The 23,096-nt window shown below is 34.5% G+C and overlaps 1 protein-coding gene across 1 annotated transcript; it reads left to right on the plus strand.

Annotated features, from left to right (window-relative positions):
* Positions 1 to 7,853: 7,853 nt before the first annotated feature.
* On the plus strand, positions 7,854 to 19,135 carry LOC149801293 (superoxide dismutase [Cu-Zn]-like). Its single transcript, XM_089954294.1, has 5 exons — positions 7,854 to 7,974; positions 9,776 to 9,864; positions 10,417 to 10,610; positions 12,340 to 12,475; positions 18,284 to 19,135. Exons 1-5 carry the CDS (start codon positions 7,878 to 7,880, stop codon positions 18,407 to 18,409), a joined length of 642 nt encoding a protein of 213 aa, XP_089810420.1. The 5' UTR covers positions 7,854 to 7,877; the 3' UTR covers positions 18,410 to 19,135.
* Positions 19,136 to 23,096: the final 3,961 nt, after the last annotated feature.

Below are 23,096 nucleotides of genomic sequence, written 5' to 3' on the forward strand. Positions count from 1 at the left end.
GAAGCAGCTTCAACCAACACTTGACACAACCTTCAAGTATATCTATATATAAATAGATAATGTTCAATTGGCAACTACGCCATCCAATACTCAGTATTAGAATATACGCAGTTATTGGGATTATACCATGAAATCGAGGTATCCAAATGTGTTTGTATTCCTTAAATATACCGTGGAACTTTTTTAAATTATGTTTTGTGGCAGCAGGAAATAACGTCGTAAATTTTGCCGCGTCAATAGTCTTATTTTTAAGCTTCGTGTGATGTTTTCACTTGTTATTGTTGAAAAACCAAATATATGGTTATTATTTCGAACTAGGTATTTCAGACTTGTATTGTGCCTAAAATAGATGCGTAGAATGTGTACATCCTATATAAAATTAAACTATCTAGTCCTTTAAATTGCAATAGGTCGCTATTCTTAGTATTAGACACCAGGTTCAATACAAGGCTAATATCCCAAACGCACCTTGCATGGCAACTATTTTAAACTGCCTCGCGGCGGTTAGTCCACGGTGTTTATTTTTTCTTTCATTTTCGACATTAGCATATAAGGAAATAGCTTGAATTTGCTCCCTGAATATTACTTTGCGTCAAGAAAGGGCTTCGCACAGGGAAAATGCATGTGTGTTATGGGGGTTGGGGTGCATATAAGCCTATTACTATCAGTGTCCATTGACTGGTCTTTGAGTGTTATTCTTATTTTTTTAAAATGTATTATACTTATTAAAAAAAAATACGAACATATCGCCTCACTTATGTACTCTATTATTTTTTTAATCATGTTTTGGGGTTTGGGCAGGTTGATGCATCATGAAAGATGTGCATACAAACTATCCCTTGCAGAATATGCATTGACTATGGTGATAACAAAATATCGCTAAGGACTAGTACAGTTAGTCTCAGTTTTTTTATTTACCCCCTCATGTAATACTTATCCAATTTCTTTGGGTCAATCTGTAGATAAAATCGCTGTGGAAAGAAATGTATTATTTATGCTTCAAAATAGCTCACTCCATATATTCACTTTTAAGACGAGGCCAACTGCAAACTGGCATAGACCCACATCTGCCGTCGCAACATAGACCCTCATCTTCAGGCCCTTTAAGCTATGGTAGATTAATACCCTTTTTGCTTTCAGTTTGACTCGACTTATAAGTCAGTATAGACTGTATTTTAACTGAAATAGAGAACTATAACATTAAGGAGATTCCTACAGTAAGATTGTAACAAATATAAACCGTAAAAGCAATAGCAAAGATAGTTTCAAAATACATGATGGTTACAAAATAGCAAAATATCGTGCAACCTGGAAAAACTATTTTGTTAGAATATATGAGCATACAGTTTCTATCATATAATGTTCCGTATTTTCTAACTTTAAATTTGTATTTGGTCGAAACAATTTATTCGGGTGTTCGTATGATGTTTTGGTTATTTTCTCTTGATATAAAATGACCATTCAATAACCTTTACGTCATCACTAATCCTCTCCAGATCAGATAGCAGTTCAACCAATTAACATAATAGAATGTATATGAACTAACGATTGTTAGATAAAAGACATTGATTTAATGACATGAAACTATGAAATTGTCTGATGGATGACGGAGGTTTTACATGTCCGTAAATGACTATCTCGAATTTCAAACTAATCTTTGCCGTTATGTGATCGCGATAAAAAAAAATGACCACACACAGTGTATCTTTAGATATGTCAATTATATTGCAACATAGAGATGCTTCTGGGTCTGAATCTCATATACATAAACGAAAAATAAACACACACACACACATACATATATCTATGTTTGTGAATCAGAATTTTGTTAATAATTTATTTGGTATTTAAGTTCATTTTGCCTTATACGACGGTTTTCGTAATAAAGGTACAATTATAATTGTTTTAACTTTGAGTGATATCCGACGCTGATTTGTTTTTAAAGGTACTGCTGATTGTGCGACATATCTGACGTTATTTGCGTCGTCCATTCCTTTTTGGACGATATTCGTCTGCTTTATCACACTTATTGATTCCTGCTAAATTATCATGTTTATGGATTGTACCTAGATGATTCATATTTCAGATACTAGTTTACAATCTGGTATTATTTCACGTGGTCGCAAATACTAACTTTTATAGCTTATTTATAGGAATGGTCAAGTGATCAGTTAGAGAAAAGTACGTTTGTGTTTGTGTGTGTGTGTGTGTGCGTTCGTGTTTGTGTTTGTGTATGTGAGAGAGAGAGAGCGAGATGAATAATACTAATCTAACAGAGGTAATTATATTTATAATACTGTGATAATTATATATCGGATAATACTACAATGATTTCATTGGATAAATTTATAGTTATCATCTATCCTCTAAGATATACCTATTCTGTCATTTTAACGTGTCTTAATTTTGACCGACACCTTCTTATCTCTAGCAGAGTGAATGAGGCCTTAACATTTGTCTTTAGATAAACCGGAACAGCACCGATACTACGCCACAAAACATACGTTAGATAGTCTATGTTTGTTGATACACATCGCTGAATAATAGGCATATCGACATATCATTGAGATATAAACGATACTGACTTAATAGCATGCATCTATACAACGTTACTGAGCGCCGAATTGCGAACGATTTCTGAAATTAGTGAACTAACTTTTGTTTCTTTTTTGTAATTTCTACCCTTTTCGTGTACAATATGAAAATTGTGGAGGAAGCTGTAATTGCGATTTAGCAGAAACAGTAAGGAACAAAGGGAGTTCAAGACAAGATTAATACTCTAATGTACTGTTTTGCAATAACATAGATATTTCTGTTTATGCATTTGCATGTGATATAATAAAAATCTATATTTGTATTTTTTCATTAAAATAACCCGCAAAAAGCGCAATATGAATTCAATGTTTATGGGTCTTTCTTTACAATTGTTCATATAGTGTATTATGAAGTTAAGGTAAATATGGAATATTTCTATCATGATTGTACATACAAGGTTTTATGACGAAAATGTTGAAGCCATGAATAAAATAATTCATATATGTTATCTAGTGACCATCACCGAACATCAGATCCTTCTTCGAAATTGTAATATGAAAATTAAAGATTTGATTTGCTCTAGTCACCCTTGAAAAAAAGGGCACAATATTTTAAACCTACGCCATTTTACTTGACAATGTTAGGACTAAATACCCTCTATATAGTGAACTGGTTAAATAAATGCATGCTCTTGAAAGAATTATTACTAACATAAATGTTTTATTCGGTTTCATTTTACATAAATCAAAATAACGCAGCATTTGACTGGCTCGGTAAAAACGGATTGGCAGAATTAAAGATAAAGTTAAGAGGACAAGATATGATTATATAATTTATGTCAAGGCATTCTCAAAAATTACATACTAAAGATTTTCATTATAAGAAACTCCATACAACATGTTGCGTTGGATTTATCAGTACCTAATTCAATGCCGCATGTTTTGTTTACCTCAGCTTGATCTGTGTATCTAGCCCCTTCACCACCCCATGTGTTAAGAGCTATTCTCAAATTCTTGTAAATAAACTATGTAACCCATTCTTTCCTAAAGTGCGAAACGCTACTGGAGAAGCGAAATGAGTAAATATATTGAAAACACGTATAAAGAAAGGTGATTGATTTAATGTCCTATCTGACGGCAGTCTTTGCTACCGGATGAAATAAAGCTGATTCGTTTAAAGTCCTTCCTAAACGCGGCCTTTGCTACATGATGAATACTGCACTGGGTGTCTGACTTTCTAGACGGAACATAGGAAGCCTTCAAAGACTCCATTGTCTTAACTTTCAAAAATAAATATAGAGACAATATTAAAAAATCTAATCTTTTCAGAATGGAACAAGTTGACAAACCAGCTAATGCTGTTATTCACGACGTTTTAATATACATCAACAGTAGCGAACAGTACAAAAATTACTTACACCTGTAAACAGAAATCTGACTATTAATACATGCACGCAGATTACTGTCTCCGTAATCAGTGTATAACCCGGAATATTAAATACAGTGTACAGCCTTGCTTTCGATTGATGAAAGCATTCCATTTGATCATTTTCTTATTCCAGTCTCATCGCGTGTTCTTTCATTAGATAACTTCTCAATATATACAACTAAAGCTTAGAAATCGTTTTTCCTAGGGGCATATAAAGATTTCCAAACATTCTCCCCAAATCTACACGAAGATATATTATCTTTTTTAATCTTCTTCATCAATGAAGCTAACAAGGGTAACTAAAGAGTTAACCGTCTCTTTAAAGATGAAAAATAAAAACAAGAACAACTTCTGATCGATTAACACAGTATTAGGATAAACGTTGACAAAAACAAAAAATTTAATTAGCCAATCTGAACATTTATAAATAAATATGAAAAGAAGTACTAAACCATCTTTGAACTATTTTATACAAATTGAGACAATGACAACAATTACACAATAAGAATAATCTTACTGTATATAAGCCTATCGTCCGTTTGTAAATATATGCATATACCATATTGATTTACAGGCATATGCGTCCGAATATAGCTCTTTATAATTTTATTTCTATGTAAAGTATTACAAAAGCACTAAGTAACACGCAATCTGGAGAAGACAAACCAAAAGGAAGGATAAACTATAAGCAACCACACGAAAAAGAAGAAGCAAAATTGAGTACAGGATCAGCTAACTGTAGTACCTGAAATAAATATAAACAAAATATAATTAGGTCGTTTGAAAAGGTATCCTTTTTAATTTAATGTTTAATCAATGTATAGACAGATTATGGTGCAGACTTCAATAATTCCTGTCGAAGTTTCAAAACAGATCCATAAATAAAATTCTGTAAGTTCATTATAATCTTCTTATTATTACTTTAAAAAAGATCTGTTGACCATGCCACTTCTGGATGTGTCGAAGAATATCTAGGTATATGTTTGCGTCGATATTTTATTTAGCTCTGACATACTAACACAAAATGATATTGGTTCTCTCTCATATTACAGAAAACACGATTTTCTATTTTAATATGATGTGTCTTACGATTTAGCCCATCTACCTGTTTTAGCATGAAATATATGTGATGATGTTTACAATTTAGTTAGTGCCATTCTATTATTTTTCTTATAAAATACAATTCTTTACATAAAAACAATTTGTAAGATTAATATGTATCTTGCTTGAAGGTTCAAGCATGCGAAGTCGTTTTGTTTTACAATTTTGTTTCAAGAGTTTCTTTACTGATCTAGGAATACATCAGTATTATGTACACCTTTCTGCAAAATAAGTGTCCAAAACCTTAGTGGAACTCTCCCCAGTTCACCTACTACAACGTCATTCTATTGATCGCTAAATAAATGCAGAATCGCAAATAAACTTTTCCAACAAAACAGCCGTGTATTAAGGCCCACACTTCAACACCATATGATAGAAATGGACCAATAACAAAAGAAAATAAACTGCATAAAATATATGGCGGTGTATCATAAAATGTATTCTGGTATTGTTGCTTTAGCTTCTTCATATGAAGCCCCCGCCGTATATGACATTCCTAAATATCCAAATTAACTGACATTTTTCATTGCAGTTCTATTATAATAAATGTATGTTATTCGCGAGTCTACCACCTTTCGGAAGAATCATAACTTTAGTCTTGGATGAATGTAATGTTTAATTTCATTAGCAACTATAATTTTTATACTCATATAACCCCTTTTTACAAGCGGTGGCTACTTGCTGAAACAAATTACAGCAGTCAGCATGCAAAAATTAGGAACATCATTGGCGTGGATATGTCAATATAGTCGAGCCATTAAAACCATATACTGGCTTTACATTTGCTTTGTGAAACTCTGTATTAATTTTGAAACGTATCTTTATACTATCTCAGACAATTGAAAACTATATACATAGACGCTTTCGGCAGTGAAATATAAAAGGAAATGGTCTGGGGAAATAATTATGTTTTCCTACAGTAAACGAGCTGATTGTAGCGATTACAAACATGTATACCGTAAACACAAAATATAATGAATTCTTGGTACTAGTTTGCTATCTCCCTATTCAATATAAAATGCACAATTTTAAATATGGATTAGAGACACACTTCCTTCTGATGAAAACATTGGTTTGACTGGATTCCTATTACTTGTTTATCTTTTTTTGCAAAGTAGATCAGTGCAGAAAATTTTTGAAATAAATCTTTGAAAGCTTTTTTAATGGATTGTTTATAGGATATAAAAGGAAAAGAAAAACACTTCATAATCGTGAATAATACAGAAACTGTAACGAATCAGTTAAAAATAGGGCTTGAAATTAATGACATGGACTGAACTATGGCTATGCCCTGACGATGGCTATTTTGGTGACGTGGTTGAAGCCTTTTGTTATCGCTAATCCGAGTAAACTGGTCTTAATCCTGTGAATAAACATGATATTTTGATGAAAGAACACGTGATATTGCCAGGAGCCAAACTCGAACATTTCCGTGTTGCTGAACTTATTCAAGGGCCTAAATGAGGGAAACTACAGAAATTGTTTTTAGAGAATATTTAATAAAAGTATGCATGCATCAAGGACATAGACAACAATAACGTATCTTAAAAAGAATCACATGTACTGCCTTATGCACACGATCGTCTTGTACAGTTTTGTCATACAAGGAAGGGTTTGTTTTAGTATGCTAAGCAATATTGTTAACTATATTCTCATTTAGCCATAACTATATATCATGGTGTTCAATGAGGAACTTCACGAGAGTAGCCGGATTGATGAGAATTACCCCACCACCCACCCTCTTAACAAAACGAAATGTATCATTCGACAATGAAATAGAGAATTAGACAAACTTGATTTACGTTACTTGTCTCTAATAAAGGTTGCCTGGTTAAGGTCACGTGTTTACTGTTCGGAGTCTTTGTTAATGCGTAATACTTTAATGCAACCCAAAGAAAGGTGTACGCGTCAAGTGATCCTTAGCAACAAATGGGCAGGAATGCTACACACTTTTTAATTTCATGTCACCTAAATCATTTGGAATTATAAACACTAGTCACTTTGAAGTCTACGAAATTCACATCCAGATTATCCTGACACCTGGCCGACCAGTCTTAACACTAACTTCTTAATGTTGGGCGCATTGCGAGGCACCTCTTAGTACCATTTTTATAAATCTTTGTTATCACTCGGCCAGCTTCGAATCCGCGACCTCCCGCATCCATGGCGGACGCTCTAACCACTTAGGCCACCGGAGCGGTTCCTTACAAAGATAAGGATTGGCAATGTAAGCTATATATATTCTTGCTGCAAACTAGGAGAGATATTAATAAGCATTTCGCGCTTAATACTACGAGTATTTATTTCTACATCTCGAGTAACGACACATGCGTGTCTTTCCATTTCAGATCTTTTCATTGTTTATGATGAATCAGGAATAATGAATAGACAATTTTTATTTCAAAACGCGAAGATAGCTGTTGCATCTGCAAACAAAATCTGAACATAAACTGTCTACCAGCCTCTATATCAAACTTTTGCCACCGATATATCTCAAAACTAAAGCGCGAATATTAAAAAAAAAACTCTAACAGCTTGGTATATTTCACAGGAGATAACAAAAACAAAAGCAAATTGATTTATGATTTGTTTAGGAGATTAAACCAAACACAACATTAAGATAACCATTTGGCCAAATCATATGATGTTTTTAACAATAAAGGATTTAACGTAAATTATATTCTACTCCAATAGTTTTAGGCGTACACAATCAATAGGGGTTGTCGTTCTCCTCACCTATATATAAAGGACGGTGCATTGCCTAAGTCACACACAAACCGTATCCGTATGTTGTAGAGAAGTACTGTGTAAACATGTCGTATGAAGTAATTCAGATTGTGCTTGTGACAGTTGCGGTATCGTTCCTGACAGTAGATGGAGATAATCCTATACAATGTCCGGGCAAAATCAGTAAGATTTTCTTTTCTTGTTGATCCTAGAGTCTTTTAGTGCTTAATACTAGTGTTGGGTTTAATTGTGATTTATTTTAACTCACATACTGAAACAAAAGCCCACTATTGTATATTACTGAAAAAACAAATTGGATGTAAACATTAAATTGATTTCATTATTTAATTTTTTTAGAAATAGTCATCATTTCTTTTCAATAGATTTGACAAATCATGCTTCCATAAAATAATAAGTAAACATAAGTTGTGATACATTTCATATTCATAAATTAATTGAAAGTCAGAATCAGTATATTGGGACAAAACATTATTTTACTGTAGCAAATAAAATATAATAAACTGTTATAAGTGCACCGAAAAATATGATTGTTGTACTTAATAATTCAAAAAGCAAAAACATGACTTATCAACACGTTGAAAAGAAAGAAACTTCTTGTCTACAGAAGTAAATTATAAGGGAGCATCAACTCAGTAAGCCATGCCGTCCGGGTCTGAGTCAGTATAACTAATTGTAAGATAATCATTATTATTTTGCTTGAAAAGCTTCAAGGTAGTAAAACACAGTGGTTTCTTATAAACATAACCGCGACTGACAAGTATGCCATGAAAATAAAAATATTTTAGCCCATGATTGATATAGACGATCTTACTAACGAGTTTTCCTCTTACTCCCATACATGCGGTATTGCATTAGCATGGCGGATCTCAAATTTCCGACATATAGTGGATATTCCCAAACGTAAATTTTGATATTAAGTATACATTTAGACGACCAATGCTAAATAGTCAGGATTATACGCACGTATATATAAATTGTACGTACTACTTGCATTTATGTGTTTGTTTTCATATGAATGTTAAAAAATAGATATATTCGAGTATTAATAGCGATGTATCGTTTAGCTATATTCCATGCGAAATAAATGCCAGGTCAGCCACGCGAACCATGCAAATGTGAAAGCTTTATTAGATAAATGGTAAAGCGAATGTGGCGATCGTTAATGCGCATTGGAAATTCTAGTCCAATCGACAGTAAGACATTTGTGGCAAATTAAATATAGCATAAATGAGTAGAAGTCATTATTAATGTTACGTTAGCTCCAGGATTCGCAATATTGTCTTTTGTTACACCTAAAGCGCTTCATAACTAGCGAAAATCCATGGTGGTAAATTTTTTGGCAATAACGGCAAATTATCGATAGTTTAATGGTAATGTACAATTATCGTCTTGAACATGGTCAGATATATTTGAGTAGCTCTGAGATAAATAACGTTGAATGTACACGGTGTAATATTACTTGATAAACTATAAGAAAGCACTAAATGTTGCTTAATTGTAACAATTATGCATTTTTTCCAAAGTCCTTATACATCAAACCGCATAACTTTTGAAAACACTTACTATTAGTAGAATAACCTAATAATAATTTAGTGCAGTTAGCAGACAGGTGGTCGTGTGTGGGCGACTTGCATCATTTTCTCTGTTTGTTTGGCCGTCACGAGTAATTGGGTGTATAGACGGAAACGGGTACCGATTTTTTTTTTGAATGACAAGAAACAAAGATATGTGTAAACAGTTTGCTCTCAGTTAGTTGTGATATTAATATATAATGTAAACTGTACTCATTATATATCGTGCTTGGGAAATCAGATGCCATTGAATAGCTCGACACTATATAATATTTTGTTATGTATTATACATGTCTTCCTAGAGGATAGAATATGCAGAAATAGATCCGATATTTAAATTAAATATGCATGCATGGAATTCCACATTACGTCATTTGCTTTTACACTTTCAGTTGAGGCTGAATGCAATCTACAGAACAATCCAAATATGAAAGATGTTTCGTATCAAATTGGAGGATCTGTGTCGTTTAAGCAACGTGTGGTTAGTATAGGTGTTGTAGTGCTGGTTGTTGTGATGGTGATCTCTGTTTGAAAGGTACTAGTAGTGTGCAGTAGCAGCATTCGTTATATATGATGATGATGATAATAATTGTGATGGTAGATTATATCATCATGCATCATAAATGAACCAACCTAAACTGGAAATATTTAGTTAGTAATCGAATTCATCAACCAGAACCACACATACAAACGCGCACGAATGCATATTCTCGCAAAGACTAGTGACTGACTATACTCTCCTCCTCCGTTCACTCATTGGGGGCTTAATGCACTAAAGAAGTAATCATCAGCCATTACAATAATTTTTTTTTTATCGTGATTTATTGCAACGGGGAAATTGTAATATCATAAAATGTATTAGGCCCATAGCTGCATTTTCAAATCTCTTCAATAATGTTACATAAATTTATGTCGGTTCTTGCTTTTGTTCAACCTTTATGACCAAACATTGCCGAAGCATTTCAATTCTTATTCCAATGTTTTGTAATTTTTAATTATGTTAACTTGATAATATTTCATTGCAATTTATCAGACTAGTGATTGCCGACGTAGAATGGGGTTGGTGGAAATTATAACTAAAATAACAGGACTCCCCACGGATGACGGAACTGAATACCACGCTATACATGTGCATGAATCAAATGACCTCAGTAATGGATGCGACTCGATGGGTCCCCATTTCAACCCTCTGAATACATCACATGGGGGTCGACGAGATACACTCGAGTAAGTAACGCGTAACGCACAAATTATGTGACGCCAAAACGATGGTGCATTCAAACGATGTGTTCATAGCATGTATTGGCCCGTGCGCAGGAAAGCTTTAACAAAATAAAACAAAATAATTCCATTGTAAATTTGAATGGTATTAAAGAGAACCTAACTGATAGGCAAGATTATACGTTTACGATAATTTACTATCACTACCATAACCTAACTGATATACAATGGTATACGTTTACGATACATTACTATTACTACAATAACCTGACTGGTATACGTTTACGATACCTTACTGTCACTATAATAACCTGACTGGTATACGTTTACGATACCTTACTATCACTATAATAACCTGACTGATATACGTTTACGATACCTTAGTATCACTACAATAACCTGACTGGTATACGTTTACGATACCTTAGTATCACTACAATAACCTGACTGGTATACGTTTACGATACCTTAGTATCACTACAATAACCTGACTGGTATACGTTTACGATACCTTAGTATCACTACAATAACCTGACTGGTATACGTTTACGATACTTTACTATCACTACCATAACCTGCTCACTCTGTCAGACTGTACCATCTTATAGATTGAAAAATATTTACATAAATACTTTTGCAATTTTATCTCTGCTTTAGTTATTAATTTCCTTGGATTATCCGCCATATTAAGCAGACTATGCATTTATATATTATAGCTTGTCAAATGATAACATTCTAAAATCACAACATTAACTATGCTATATGATATGTGGCCTTGTCTTTTGTCTTTTATGTCAAGCGGAATGTGTAATGCCATGACGCGTAATGGGTACATTCATTTTGGATAGTAGTATTTACCATGGCAAATGTGAGAGACTGTTCCCATTAGCATGCTCGATTGAATATATTAACTGTTTGCATAGCTTTATTTACTTAGACACTGCGTTATGCACTGCCACGTTACTTATTGGCTATATTCATCTAGTAAGGTACAGTTCAACAGTGGCAAAAGTCCAGGACACAGTGATCTTCCTTTCACGTTCCGATAATTACATTCGCATATATGTCACTTTTTTTGATATTGTGGTCATACAACCATAAAGCGTGATGAGTAAATTGAATCTGCTCAATACTGCGAAATGTTGGAATTATGCCAAAGATTACCAAGCGAGTCATCGTATCACGCGGAATTCTTCTTTAACATTTAAAAAATATATTGGTAAGCTTTAGATGAATTCAAGAAACGTTAGGCATGTGCATGAGTAACAAAATATATTGAATATTATTTATGTATTGCGGACGTTTATCTGTACTAATATTCCTACTACTTCCAACCCTGTACGAATGATTCAGGTGTTGATGAATTGCGATGCTTTCCTCACTAGTTGTAATACATTTCTTCAAAAAAGTATGTAGAGAAATATGTTCTTCAGAACAAATATTTCGATGTTTTAACTGATTTGCTTACTTGTATGTAGAACAGAGAGAAGCCATTTAGTGCTAAACCTTTTATGTCGTATTACTGTCTACTTAACAACTATTAATGAGCGCAAAGACATATCGGTTCGTTTGTCGGTGAGTATGTCCATCCTGTAACATTTGCATGTAGCCCAGTATCGTAAGATGAACATATGTCAAGGGATCTCCTTTTCGGTCGTATGAGTCAGATAGTTGCATAGTATACTACTGGAAAATACAATTTCCTCAAATCGTATTTTAAAAAAATACATTTTAGGATGCGACATATCGGTGACTTTGGAAATGGACAAAAATTTGACAGCGAGACCTCAGGAGGGCATATCTATGACTCGCGCCAAGATCCTTTATTAAATTTGGTAGGAAATCACTCCATCATCGGCCGCGGTCTGGTGGTAAGTTTTTACTTATTAATTAATTAAATTATTTTTACATTTTAAATATCTACTGACATACGCGTAATTCAAAGTTAGAATTTATTACATTAAAACATATAATGAGAAAATACATGTAAACAAATCAGTTTTCTGTGAAATAATCCTTCCCGTACTTGTGTAGTTAAATTGCTCCTTTGACAGCTAACAATCATATGTACACCTACGTCTATGATATTTTGTCAAACACAGAGTGGTTCGTTATCTAAAGGTATTGAATCCTGACCAGACGACTGTGGGCTAATTAAGCCCCACCCAAATAGGAGGACACCAGTTCAGCTTCAGCTGTGTGTCCTTCGTCAATACACTTGCTCTCTTGCTCTGTTTATCAGACTGAACTGAAAGCATCAGAACATCATTAGTAAACGATTCACTGGAGATCATTGTACGTAGTTTAAATTGTGTCATGCATTGGTAGCAATTTATAACATATTTTATGGGAAAAACACCTGACAGACTATTACAAAATAGGACGTGGAATATTTTCAAATTGATATGTTACAAAGCTTGCATACGTCTGTGCCAGTGTACTCTTTCAGGCGGCCATAACTTAATCAAAGTACTATCATTGAATGTGTACAACGTCTGAAGAGTGTTATTTCGGATTTGTAAGAAGTACAATGAAATAAATAACGAATTTCATCAACTAAATCATGTCCACTGGATCATGTACACAATCTTTCTTCCCTTGCATTATTTGACCATCTGTCAGCTTCACGGCGGTTTTAAAATTCTACATTTACATTAAATAGTGCAAACGTTTGTGGGTAAGGAAACGGAATAATCTTTAAAGTGAAGGTTGGGGATTGTTTTGAATCTGCCACAGGTGTTTCGTTTGCTGGATAAATATTTGTTGCGTTCCATGTCTGAAGATATTTCAACTTTAGCTTGGTCTTCATACTTATGATGTGTCATTGTTCATGAGATAGAGACTATACGCATCAAAGTATTCAAAATGCATATTCTTGGAAAATATTGCATTTATTCAAAATAAAGGCAAGTATTTTTATGTGGTTTTATGTCGTTCAATATAATGATAAATATGATTTTTGCTTATTATAAGTGCATTCTCTCAATTGCTCTATACCAATATTTGATGGCGTTCCAATTCATTTTAAGTGTATGTGTTCGTCTTCCAGTTTCTGCATATGGCACGTATAACTGGCTGCACTTTAACATTTCAAAAACAAACACGAATATGTCTATGAATTATTTGAAAGATTTAGCAATTTTCAAAGCCTTCAAACTTCTGACTTTTATAGCTGAACAGAGCAATAGTACTATTGAAGAAGTGTCGCTGGCAATCTATCCGTGGACCAATATTCCATATTCCGCTGGCAATCTATCCGTAGACCAATATTCCATATTATTGTCTTATGGCTTTCCATGGTGCTTGCCTTTGGAAATCTTTTGAACTTATTCATAACAATCCCAATAAAAATATATTCATTTAATCTTCTAATATCTCACCGTTATATATATATATATATATATATATATATATATATATATATATATATATATATATATATAAAGTAAATGTTCTCTTTCAGTCTTTACCAACGCATAGCATACTAGTTTTGTTTACATTCACTTTAAGTTACCAATCACTGGAATGAATACTAGAGTTCTTGATTTAGAATAATTCACATACTTACACGAATAGGATCTATTGTGTTCTTAGTCAATGTGTAGATTCTGCCATTCTAATGTAGATTTAACTGAAATCCTAATCCATGGGACACCTATTTAATCGAGGTTATAAAAGCGCATTAATGTACAATTGTAACAATGAATGATTGCAAGTACTGCTCAGCTAGTTTTCCACGTGACCAAGAGATCTAAACAGAGCGAATGGTATTAGTCCAGGTGTGTTTTTCTTTCAAAACGGATCGATTCCATTTAGTCATTATGAGATTTTGAACCACACGAAATACCTCCGAGACAGAACAGCATGACAATGTGCGAAATTAAGCAACTCCGAAACTGAAAATCTGACTTTGTCATTCACTTAAACATTTATTATTCAAAGGTTCACTCGAACGGCATGCTTTCCTGTATACAAGGAGAGAAACTGAAATCATTACTAAATTGCATAGACGATAAGTTGACACTTGTAATGCCGGGAAATGCCTAAATCGACAGTTAGAAAAACACAATAAACACCCGTCTGTTTAAGATATTCACCCCATTTCTTTATAAAATGATTGATATTATTCTTTTTCTGGCAGTGTGAAATGTGTTTACCAAGGATTATGCATGCTACCATTTTTAGAATGCTACATAATAAAATATTACGAAAGGAAAATACATTAAAGTCTTGATTACAAAATGATAAAATGAATACTTAGACGGATGCTTAGTCCGTGTTCATTAGGATGCTTATCTGATTTGAACAATTTAGTACACATTGAGCATCCTACAGTCTTAACGTTACGAATCTATCGCATGTGTTAGCGCACGTGAGCTTGATATGACGGGTACTGCGCACTCATAATGAGAGTCTGGTTGAACCTTCCGTGCCGTATTATGTTCATCTTAAGTCTGAATCATCTGCCACATTTACCCAGGGCGTACGTAAAATATTTGGCACCCGGGGCGGATACTTCCCTTGACACTTCCACAAATAATTTTAAAATGTAAACACACAGAAAAATAGATTAAGTCGGTTTGAAAACCTCTTTTGGTATTTCAACACTTCGATGGCACCCGTTTCTGGTTGTCAGCCGAAGCATACCGCCCCCCCCCCCCCCGCATCACGCGTAATATGCCACTGCACACGCCGTATTAGTGCTTAGTCGGTACCCACATTCACAGCCAGTATACTACGTCATAACCGGGACAGCAGCCACATAATATTTAAGAGTTTACGTATTGTTTTCTTTTGTTCCTAAATCTTGTATACGATGGTGACTAAAGTAAACCGGCGAATTGCACGGAATCTACGTATATTAGTCTCATTGCTAAAACTGACTGATTTCTGCAAAAAAAAAAAAAAAAAAAAAACAGAGCAAACTGTTGCTAATGGCTTATCTGGTTATGATGTATACTAGCCGTGCAAATTTGATGTCTCAATTCATGAAGATGCGAGCTTTGATCGTGAAGTAATATTTCCATGCTGCCTGTATTATCTTGAAATAAATGTAAATGATGGAGTAGAATGCCTCAACCATCATGCAGATAAAAATTGGCTTACAAATAAAATCGTTTGAAAAATACTGCAAAGACAAAATGGAATTTGTCATAAGAAAACAGAAAGTTTCTGATTTATCAAATTTGATTCGAGAAATTCAACCAGTTGGCTTGTCCAACAATGTTACTTTTGCAGTACGTCAGATTGTTCATATTTCACTCGTCATCAATGTCCTCTCGATACTTGTTATTTGTCTATTTGATTTTGATGTCAGAAGCAGAAATGAAATCCGCAATATTCCTTACGTTTCTTTTACATCTTCGTCACACAAAATTAATCACTTACTGCATACGTAGACATTTACATTTCAAACAACTCTCCACTCCATCAACTCTTATCTGTATATCGATATATCTATGTTTATCGTTTTAGGAGCATCAGGGTCGATGCAGAAAATAACATATTTATTGAGCTGAGGATTATGGGTTTCGTGTAGGAAGAGAAAGTAAACAAGTGTGATTAGATCGGTTCCAAAAAAGTCACATGCAATGAATATTCCAGTCTGTTCATTCGTAAGCAACGATTTCTTGAAGCTGTACCATAACTTGTGCGCACTATTTTGTTTCTTGTGTTCAAGGCAGTGCCTAATATAAGTAAGCCGTTTGCAATGGATCTGATGCATGACTCCTGCACCGGATTTTATAACAAATGTATAAAGAAAAATAAAGAAAAGTTATAAAGTCTAAATTCGTGAAGTACATGTAATACCTTATGTTTCCACTCAAGCCCAACCCCCAACCCCCCAAAAAAACAAATGGTGTTAAGACATCGTACCAAGTACTTAAGAATATCTCACATTGTTTGCACACGTGATCCGAATTGTAGCAACCTACATTTTCGTTCGAAATCGTAGATAATTTAGCTACATATATTTCAGTATACAATTATATTTGATTTGCTATTTGCTATTTCTAAGAAGCTACATATTCTACCTATAGATTTCAAGCAGGTAATGTTTGATGTAAGGTCGCTTAATTACCGAAGTTTAACGTCCTTACTAGCTGCTGCTTAGGTGCGGTTTTGGCAAATTGCAGCTTCTAATTAACGTGCACGCTCTGACATTCCACCCGCATAAAACTGTCTATATACTCAACACGAGGTGTCTGCATTAACGGTATATCAACAATAGCATAACATGCCAAATTAGTTTAGAGATTATATCTGTCGTCAAGTAAGGATGGAGCCTGACTTCGCCTGGCAAAATATATGTTGAGTATGTGAGATTTTTGCATCATAATCGTATACTCGTAATTGAGTCAAACTGTCAAGTCACGTGCACTAACCTTCCTAATGTGGAAAACGCTAAATCGAAAACAACTGCTTGCAAAATGGATCCAGACGGACAATAACGAAACATGGGACATCAATATAACTGGTAGCCAGCCAGTAAAAATATTTACCATATTCTTTTAGGAAAACCAGACGCCACTCGGCCTGTTGTGTCAATGCCAGTTTTGATTATATTTGTCTCCATGGAAGATCTTTCGAAGTTACTTGAGAATCTGGTTCAAGATATACAATTATTTTTAAGTCAATATAGGCAGGGAATTCTTAATGCAGTTTCACGTATCTAAGAAAGTATCTCTAGCAAATTGGCTCAAAAGATTTTTGTTACATGCATATACTACCATACTCCAATAAGACTTTAAGCTGGAATGCGTGTTTAACGTAATAGTCGGCAAAATGACGGCCAACGCATCAGTTTGAGACCAGATACATACAAATCAGGTCAATATATAACTCAGGTTACCCGTTTTCTGCCCATATGATCTGAACGGTAAAAGTTTTTAACGGTGTCGCAGCAACATTCTTAGTTTTATCAGTTTGATTTCCACATAATTATTTCCTCGCATAGTTACGCAATTATCTAATCATCAACATGTGGTCGCACTGTCTTCACAGCATTACGCTTGATTTGGCATCCTCGCTAGAAATAAAAGCAAAATAAAAAGGTTTTTCTTTCTTTACCCTACTTGATTTGCGACGTTAGATGATTTAATCAATACATATCCATACGTGGTACATCTATCTTTCAACGTTATATGAGATTAGTAATGTAAATTAGTATACGATTACCATTTTGTCATAACCACAACTATAGTTAATTACAAATGGTAGTAGTGTAACAGTATTGTGTCACGAGCAATATTTTGAATTGACGCACTAGTTCCTACTGTTTCAAATATTTAAATCTACCTGTTGTAAACATGTCTATACTGTGTTCCGATCAGGTCTGTATTTTGTTATAATCATTTATATACTATGTTGTAATCAGGGTTATATTGTTATAATCATATCTATGTTACGTTGGAAGTATTTGTTAGTTTCTTACCACCACCGAACGGTCTGGCATACAAAGATCCGTTCTGTTACAACAAACAAACAACAAGTTAATTCACATATGTGATATATTTCCAACGTTTATTTCGCTTTATTATGCATATACAAAATGTTATTGACTAGTTTTTTTAAATATGTTCATACTGGCTTCCTAACTTTAGGATTTATTCAACACCCTTCTTACATTTCACATTAATTGAACATTAACGTGATATACCGTATGTATAACATTTCAGCTCAGCGCAAGACAAGACGACAGCGGTCTCGGTGGTGATGCTCAAAGTCTGATAGACGGAAATTCCGGTCCGGCTCTGGCATGCTGCGTAATTGAACGAACCCAAAGTAGCAGGAACAACAAATAGTTCTTCTGTTAATCTTTGTGATAACACATTAGTAATGCTAGTATAAATGGAACTTGTAAAGCAATGCATTTCTAGTTTTTGGTTGATTTCGTATACTGTTGACCAAATTTCTCATATGCCATGCATTTCGCTTCAGTAACAACAACTCCGCATTGAGGATACTTACTAAAATTACTTTTAGAAACGAAACACCTGCTGTTTGCAGTCGAGGGTCATTACCATTTGATACGAATATATATATATATATATATATATATATATATATATATATATATATATATATATATATATCCTGTTAAAGGGATCAGATAAAAAAAATAATTCATCCGCTGCTAAGACACGAACCGGCGAATGCGTGTTATGGACCATATTGCTTTCCCTACACACACCTATTCCTCTTGACTAAGTGAGTACACCTACAAAGAGTGGAACGAGGTCTTGGGTGTTGGCATTCGTGTGCAGCAGACACATTGGCCTGGCAACATAGAAATTAGCTCTCATCGAAATACACACGCACTCTGCAAGTTTCAAATATACAATAAAGAGAGTGAAATCGACTATTGGTCCATGTGTTACGGCACCTATAAACTTGTCTGCAAACACGCATCCCATTATTATATCATATGCCTGGAATTACGCCTCATTAACAACAACTCCGCATTCAGAATACTTACTAAAATTCTTTTAGAAACCAAACACCCGACGCTTGCAGTCGCGGGTCATTACCATTTTATACGAATATATATATATATATATATATATATATATATATATATATATATATATATATATATATATATATATATATATATATATATATATATATATATATATATATATTCGGATTTGCATACTAAATATTATATCTAATTAATGGTGTTCCTGGCATATGTATCGCTGTCTGCATTGGCGAATTTTCTTTTTTTTATTGCTGAAACTTAATCTGTATCTTTCAATAAAAGTTAATTACAGTTCCAAAAGCTTTGTTCTCTTAACTTTTTCTAATATATTAGTTCTTATTTATTCTGGTTCTATAAGATACTCACTGGCACTCGTGAGGAAAGCGTTATACAGAACGAAAAGAAACGAAGTGTTGCCTTTTTTATTGCTGTTTGGTTTCTTCCATATGTATCTGTGAGTATCAAGACTAGATTCAATGCAAACATCAGTCAAAATGTTACCTTTGACATAAATTGAATATTGTTTTTATGTTGAAAAGTGCAAATATGAAATTAGGATTGGATTATCAGGGCTTAATTTATGTACCATATAATCGTTTTTAGTACTACGAACAGTTACTTCAAAGTTATTATTCTAAAGTATGGCAAACCTCCCCGCCTGCCGAATTAGATTAGAAAGAACCAAGCAACATCTATAGTCCCATGTTTTCAGTATCAAAATCCCCAGTACTGAAAAGGCGGTAGACGGTATTAATATACATGCCATATCAGCTTTTAGGATTTTGCATTGTGAATTCACATTTAGCAAACGGACAATGATGATGGTGGTTATAATGAAGATATCCAACGGAGATGAGGATGATGTTTTCAAGTCTTAGTTTTGTTGGAGATGCTATGAATGGTCATTGTAATAATGTTTCACAGGACACGAGGACTAGTGTCGAGTGTGCAAAAACAACCGAACTTATTGAAATTCTGGACCAGTTGTGGACAAGGACTCAATATGAGCATGCCGAAGTTAAATACTTTAAGAATCTGGGTTAAATTTTAGAATCTTGAATAAAGTTATTTTTTTTTCAAGCTGTAGCCTTTACGTGACCTTAAAGGAACTTTAAAAACTTGTAAAACATTATAAGTGTGTGACGATAAATGCGAAGATGACCAGGAGGTAAAATCCGATTGCAGATATATGCTTTGACAGGATCCGGGACATTGCAGAGAACTCGAAGTATTATCTTGAATATTTGAGACAAAGTACAGAGTTATGTTGGCTCGTCGAAGATTTGTTATTAATCGGTTAATTTCAAAACCTTGTAAAAGTGACAAGGAACAAATATCGCAAGAAACATTTTCTATGTACTTTAACATTCTTTCCATCTAGATAAGTTCACTCCGCATTTTATAATAGGAAGTAAACGCCCGGAAAAGTATTTATTATCAGTACTGTGTTTTCCAGTTTATAAGTCGACTCCAACAGCAAGCTGCTTAGATGCAGATCTGTAGTCGCATAATGTATCATCAAATCTGAGTCAGTGCAGTTTGTTAGGATTAATCGTCAAAGCAAGTATTTTATGTCACGATCTGCAGGCGTATTATGCAACGGCAGATCAGGTTCTATATTTTTTGCAGTTGGATTCGATTTATCAGCAGTACATTGCTGTAAATTGGTAAGTGACGTTGAAAGTAAATTATCTGCTGAGGATCGTTGTAGTATTTGCTTTTTATATATTTTGTATAAAACAAAAGGCAAGAAACATACCCATCGCCTTTATCTGACACTGTTCTTTCAAGATCGACAAATATAGAATAAACCAATTCAATTATTAATGCAGCCATTTTCTCTACCGGAAATTTCGACCTAATATGGTCCGTCCTGGCGGTGATGATGCATACCGTTTTCACCGATTGCGTTCTCTCTCTCTCTCTCTCTCTCTCTCTCTCTCTCTGTGAATATATATATATATATATATATATGTGTGTGTGTGTGTGTGTGTGTGTGTGTGTGTGTGTGTGTGTGTTTGTGTACCCTCTCTCGCACTGCTGTGATTGAATGTAGAGCAAAACTATTTTCGTGTGTTAACGCTACTGTTTGTTTATTCATCAATTCATTCACTCATATGTAAAACAGGAACTGCTCAGACAACATTAATCTTCCTTTATTTTTGAGTTAAGGATAAAATTCCATTTATTGATGAGTTCAGGCATTGACTCCCTATTTTATTTATAAGCACACGTCTCTTTGCTCTAAATTTCTAAAGGTATGACCATATTTGCGTTTATAATTCTTGTTGACGCATGTGACTAAATACACGAAAAGCATTGAATAATCGAAAACTATCATTAAACGTTTTCTGACATTAAATTTACAATGGTGTACTTTTCTTTATCATCAATAAAACTATTATTACCACAGTAGTAAATCCCAATATTTAAGAGAACAGTTTAGATATGATGCTTTCAATGACCTTAATGTTTTAAGAAATTCATACTCACTAGAGCGCTGGCTTTTTGTTCATCAGTCGAATCGAGCCATCTATAAGCAGCAGGGAAGTTGAACAGACCAGAGTTTCCAGACCAAATAAAGCTTCCTACGAGAACTTTCTCCGTAGAAGCCTCAGAATTAAAAAATAACGCCTTCTACGAGAGCTAATTTTCATGCATTTCAGACCGGGTGCATCGGGTGGTCGCGCCGTGTGTGTTAGTAAATATAGCGTTCGAGACAGGAAAAATAAAAGTCAGGGAATAATTTTTTGTGTTATATTTTTTGTTGCATGGTGGGGTTGCTTTTTCATGAATAAATTTGATCAAGACCAATTCGATACCGACTGCGTGGATCGTGAAGATTTATCGTGATGAAACCATGCGGCGTTGCCTGAGTGCGGCTGAACAAATTTTTAAATTTATTTATATCCATGTCGCCGTTGCACCAGGTCTGATGGATATTTCTCAGCATGTGTGTGTCTACGCCATTGAACACAGATAAAATATTGCAATTATCTCTAATCACCTTTGGAATCTGCGTATATCTCTGTGTTACGTAAATAACATCGGTGTTCTTGTGTCTGCCACGCGAGAATATCCTAGCCGGGTTGGTCTGTCTGTCCAGCATAACATCGTCGAAAACAACAAGGTTATTAACATCGCCGTCCAAATTTTCCACGGATGGAGCTTCATTGATGTCTGTGATGAATTCGATTGTGCCTTCTTCGGTATTGTCGCTAAATTCTTTTAACACTTGATAACAACGTTGATCATCAACGGATGGTGCAACCAAATACAATTTGTCCCATTTCAGCCATCGCATGATCAAATTCAACAACAATTGCGTCTTACCAGATCCCGATGGACCGATGATTATCATTCTAATCGAATTCGGTAATACCGCATGGTGTTTTACCTGCTCGCGTCGTTTCGTGGCTGAAAAATCAATTACATTCATGTTACTAGAATACATGGATCTATATTGTGTTAAGTGCCGCAAGCACACAGCTACGATAAATCCAACCGAAATCGTTACACGCAACAACAGGAACGCAATTGCAGGAGAATGTGAAGTTTGTAAGACGCGCAAGTTCAGATTTGTAAAAAAAAAAATAGAAGAACCGGAGGAGATATCGCAGCCTCCTTGACAAATCTACCTGGGACCCCCTGGGCAAAATATCCCGGAGAAAAGCATCTGCCAGGGTATAATTATTGTGGACCCGGAACGAGGCTCGATATCAGACTCGACGATAATGACCAACCAAAGCAAGGTGAAGATCCGGTAAACGCAATCGATAAAGCTTGTTACTACCACGACCTCGCATATCGCAGCGGAGATTTACAACAAAGACATCTCGCTGATATCAAGCTAATTCACGCATTAGACGCGATTCCTAATAAAAGTTTCAAAGAAAAATTGGCAACTTGGCTGGTAAAAGGCGCGATGAAAGGCAAATTAGTGTTCGGCGCTGGTAAATAATATGGAACAGATATATTATTCTCCGCGAGGATTCTGGCGAGGAAAA

This window comes from Sinohyriopsis cumingii, chromosome 4 (genome assembly GCF_028554795.1).
Source record: "Sinohyriopsis cumingii isolate HCF-2022 chromosome 4, ASM2855479v2, whole genome shotgun sequence".
Classification (NCBI taxonomy): Eukaryota; Metazoa; Mollusca; class Bivalvia; order Unionida; family Unionidae; genus Sinohyriopsis; species Sinohyriopsis cumingii.

Coding starts and splice junctions, on each gene's coding strand:
- LOC149801293 (XM_089954294.1), top strand. CDS start 7,878: ATGTCGTATGAAGTAATTCAGATTGTGCTTGTGACAGTTGCGGTATCG. Junction 9,865..10,416: donor TGTCGTTTAAGCAACGTGTG/GTTAGTATAGGT, acceptor GCAATTTATCAG/ACTAGTGATTGCCGACGTAG. Junction 10,611..12,339: donor GGTCGACGAGATACACTCGA/GTAAGTAACGCG, acceptor AATACATTTTAG/GATGCGACATATCGGTGACT.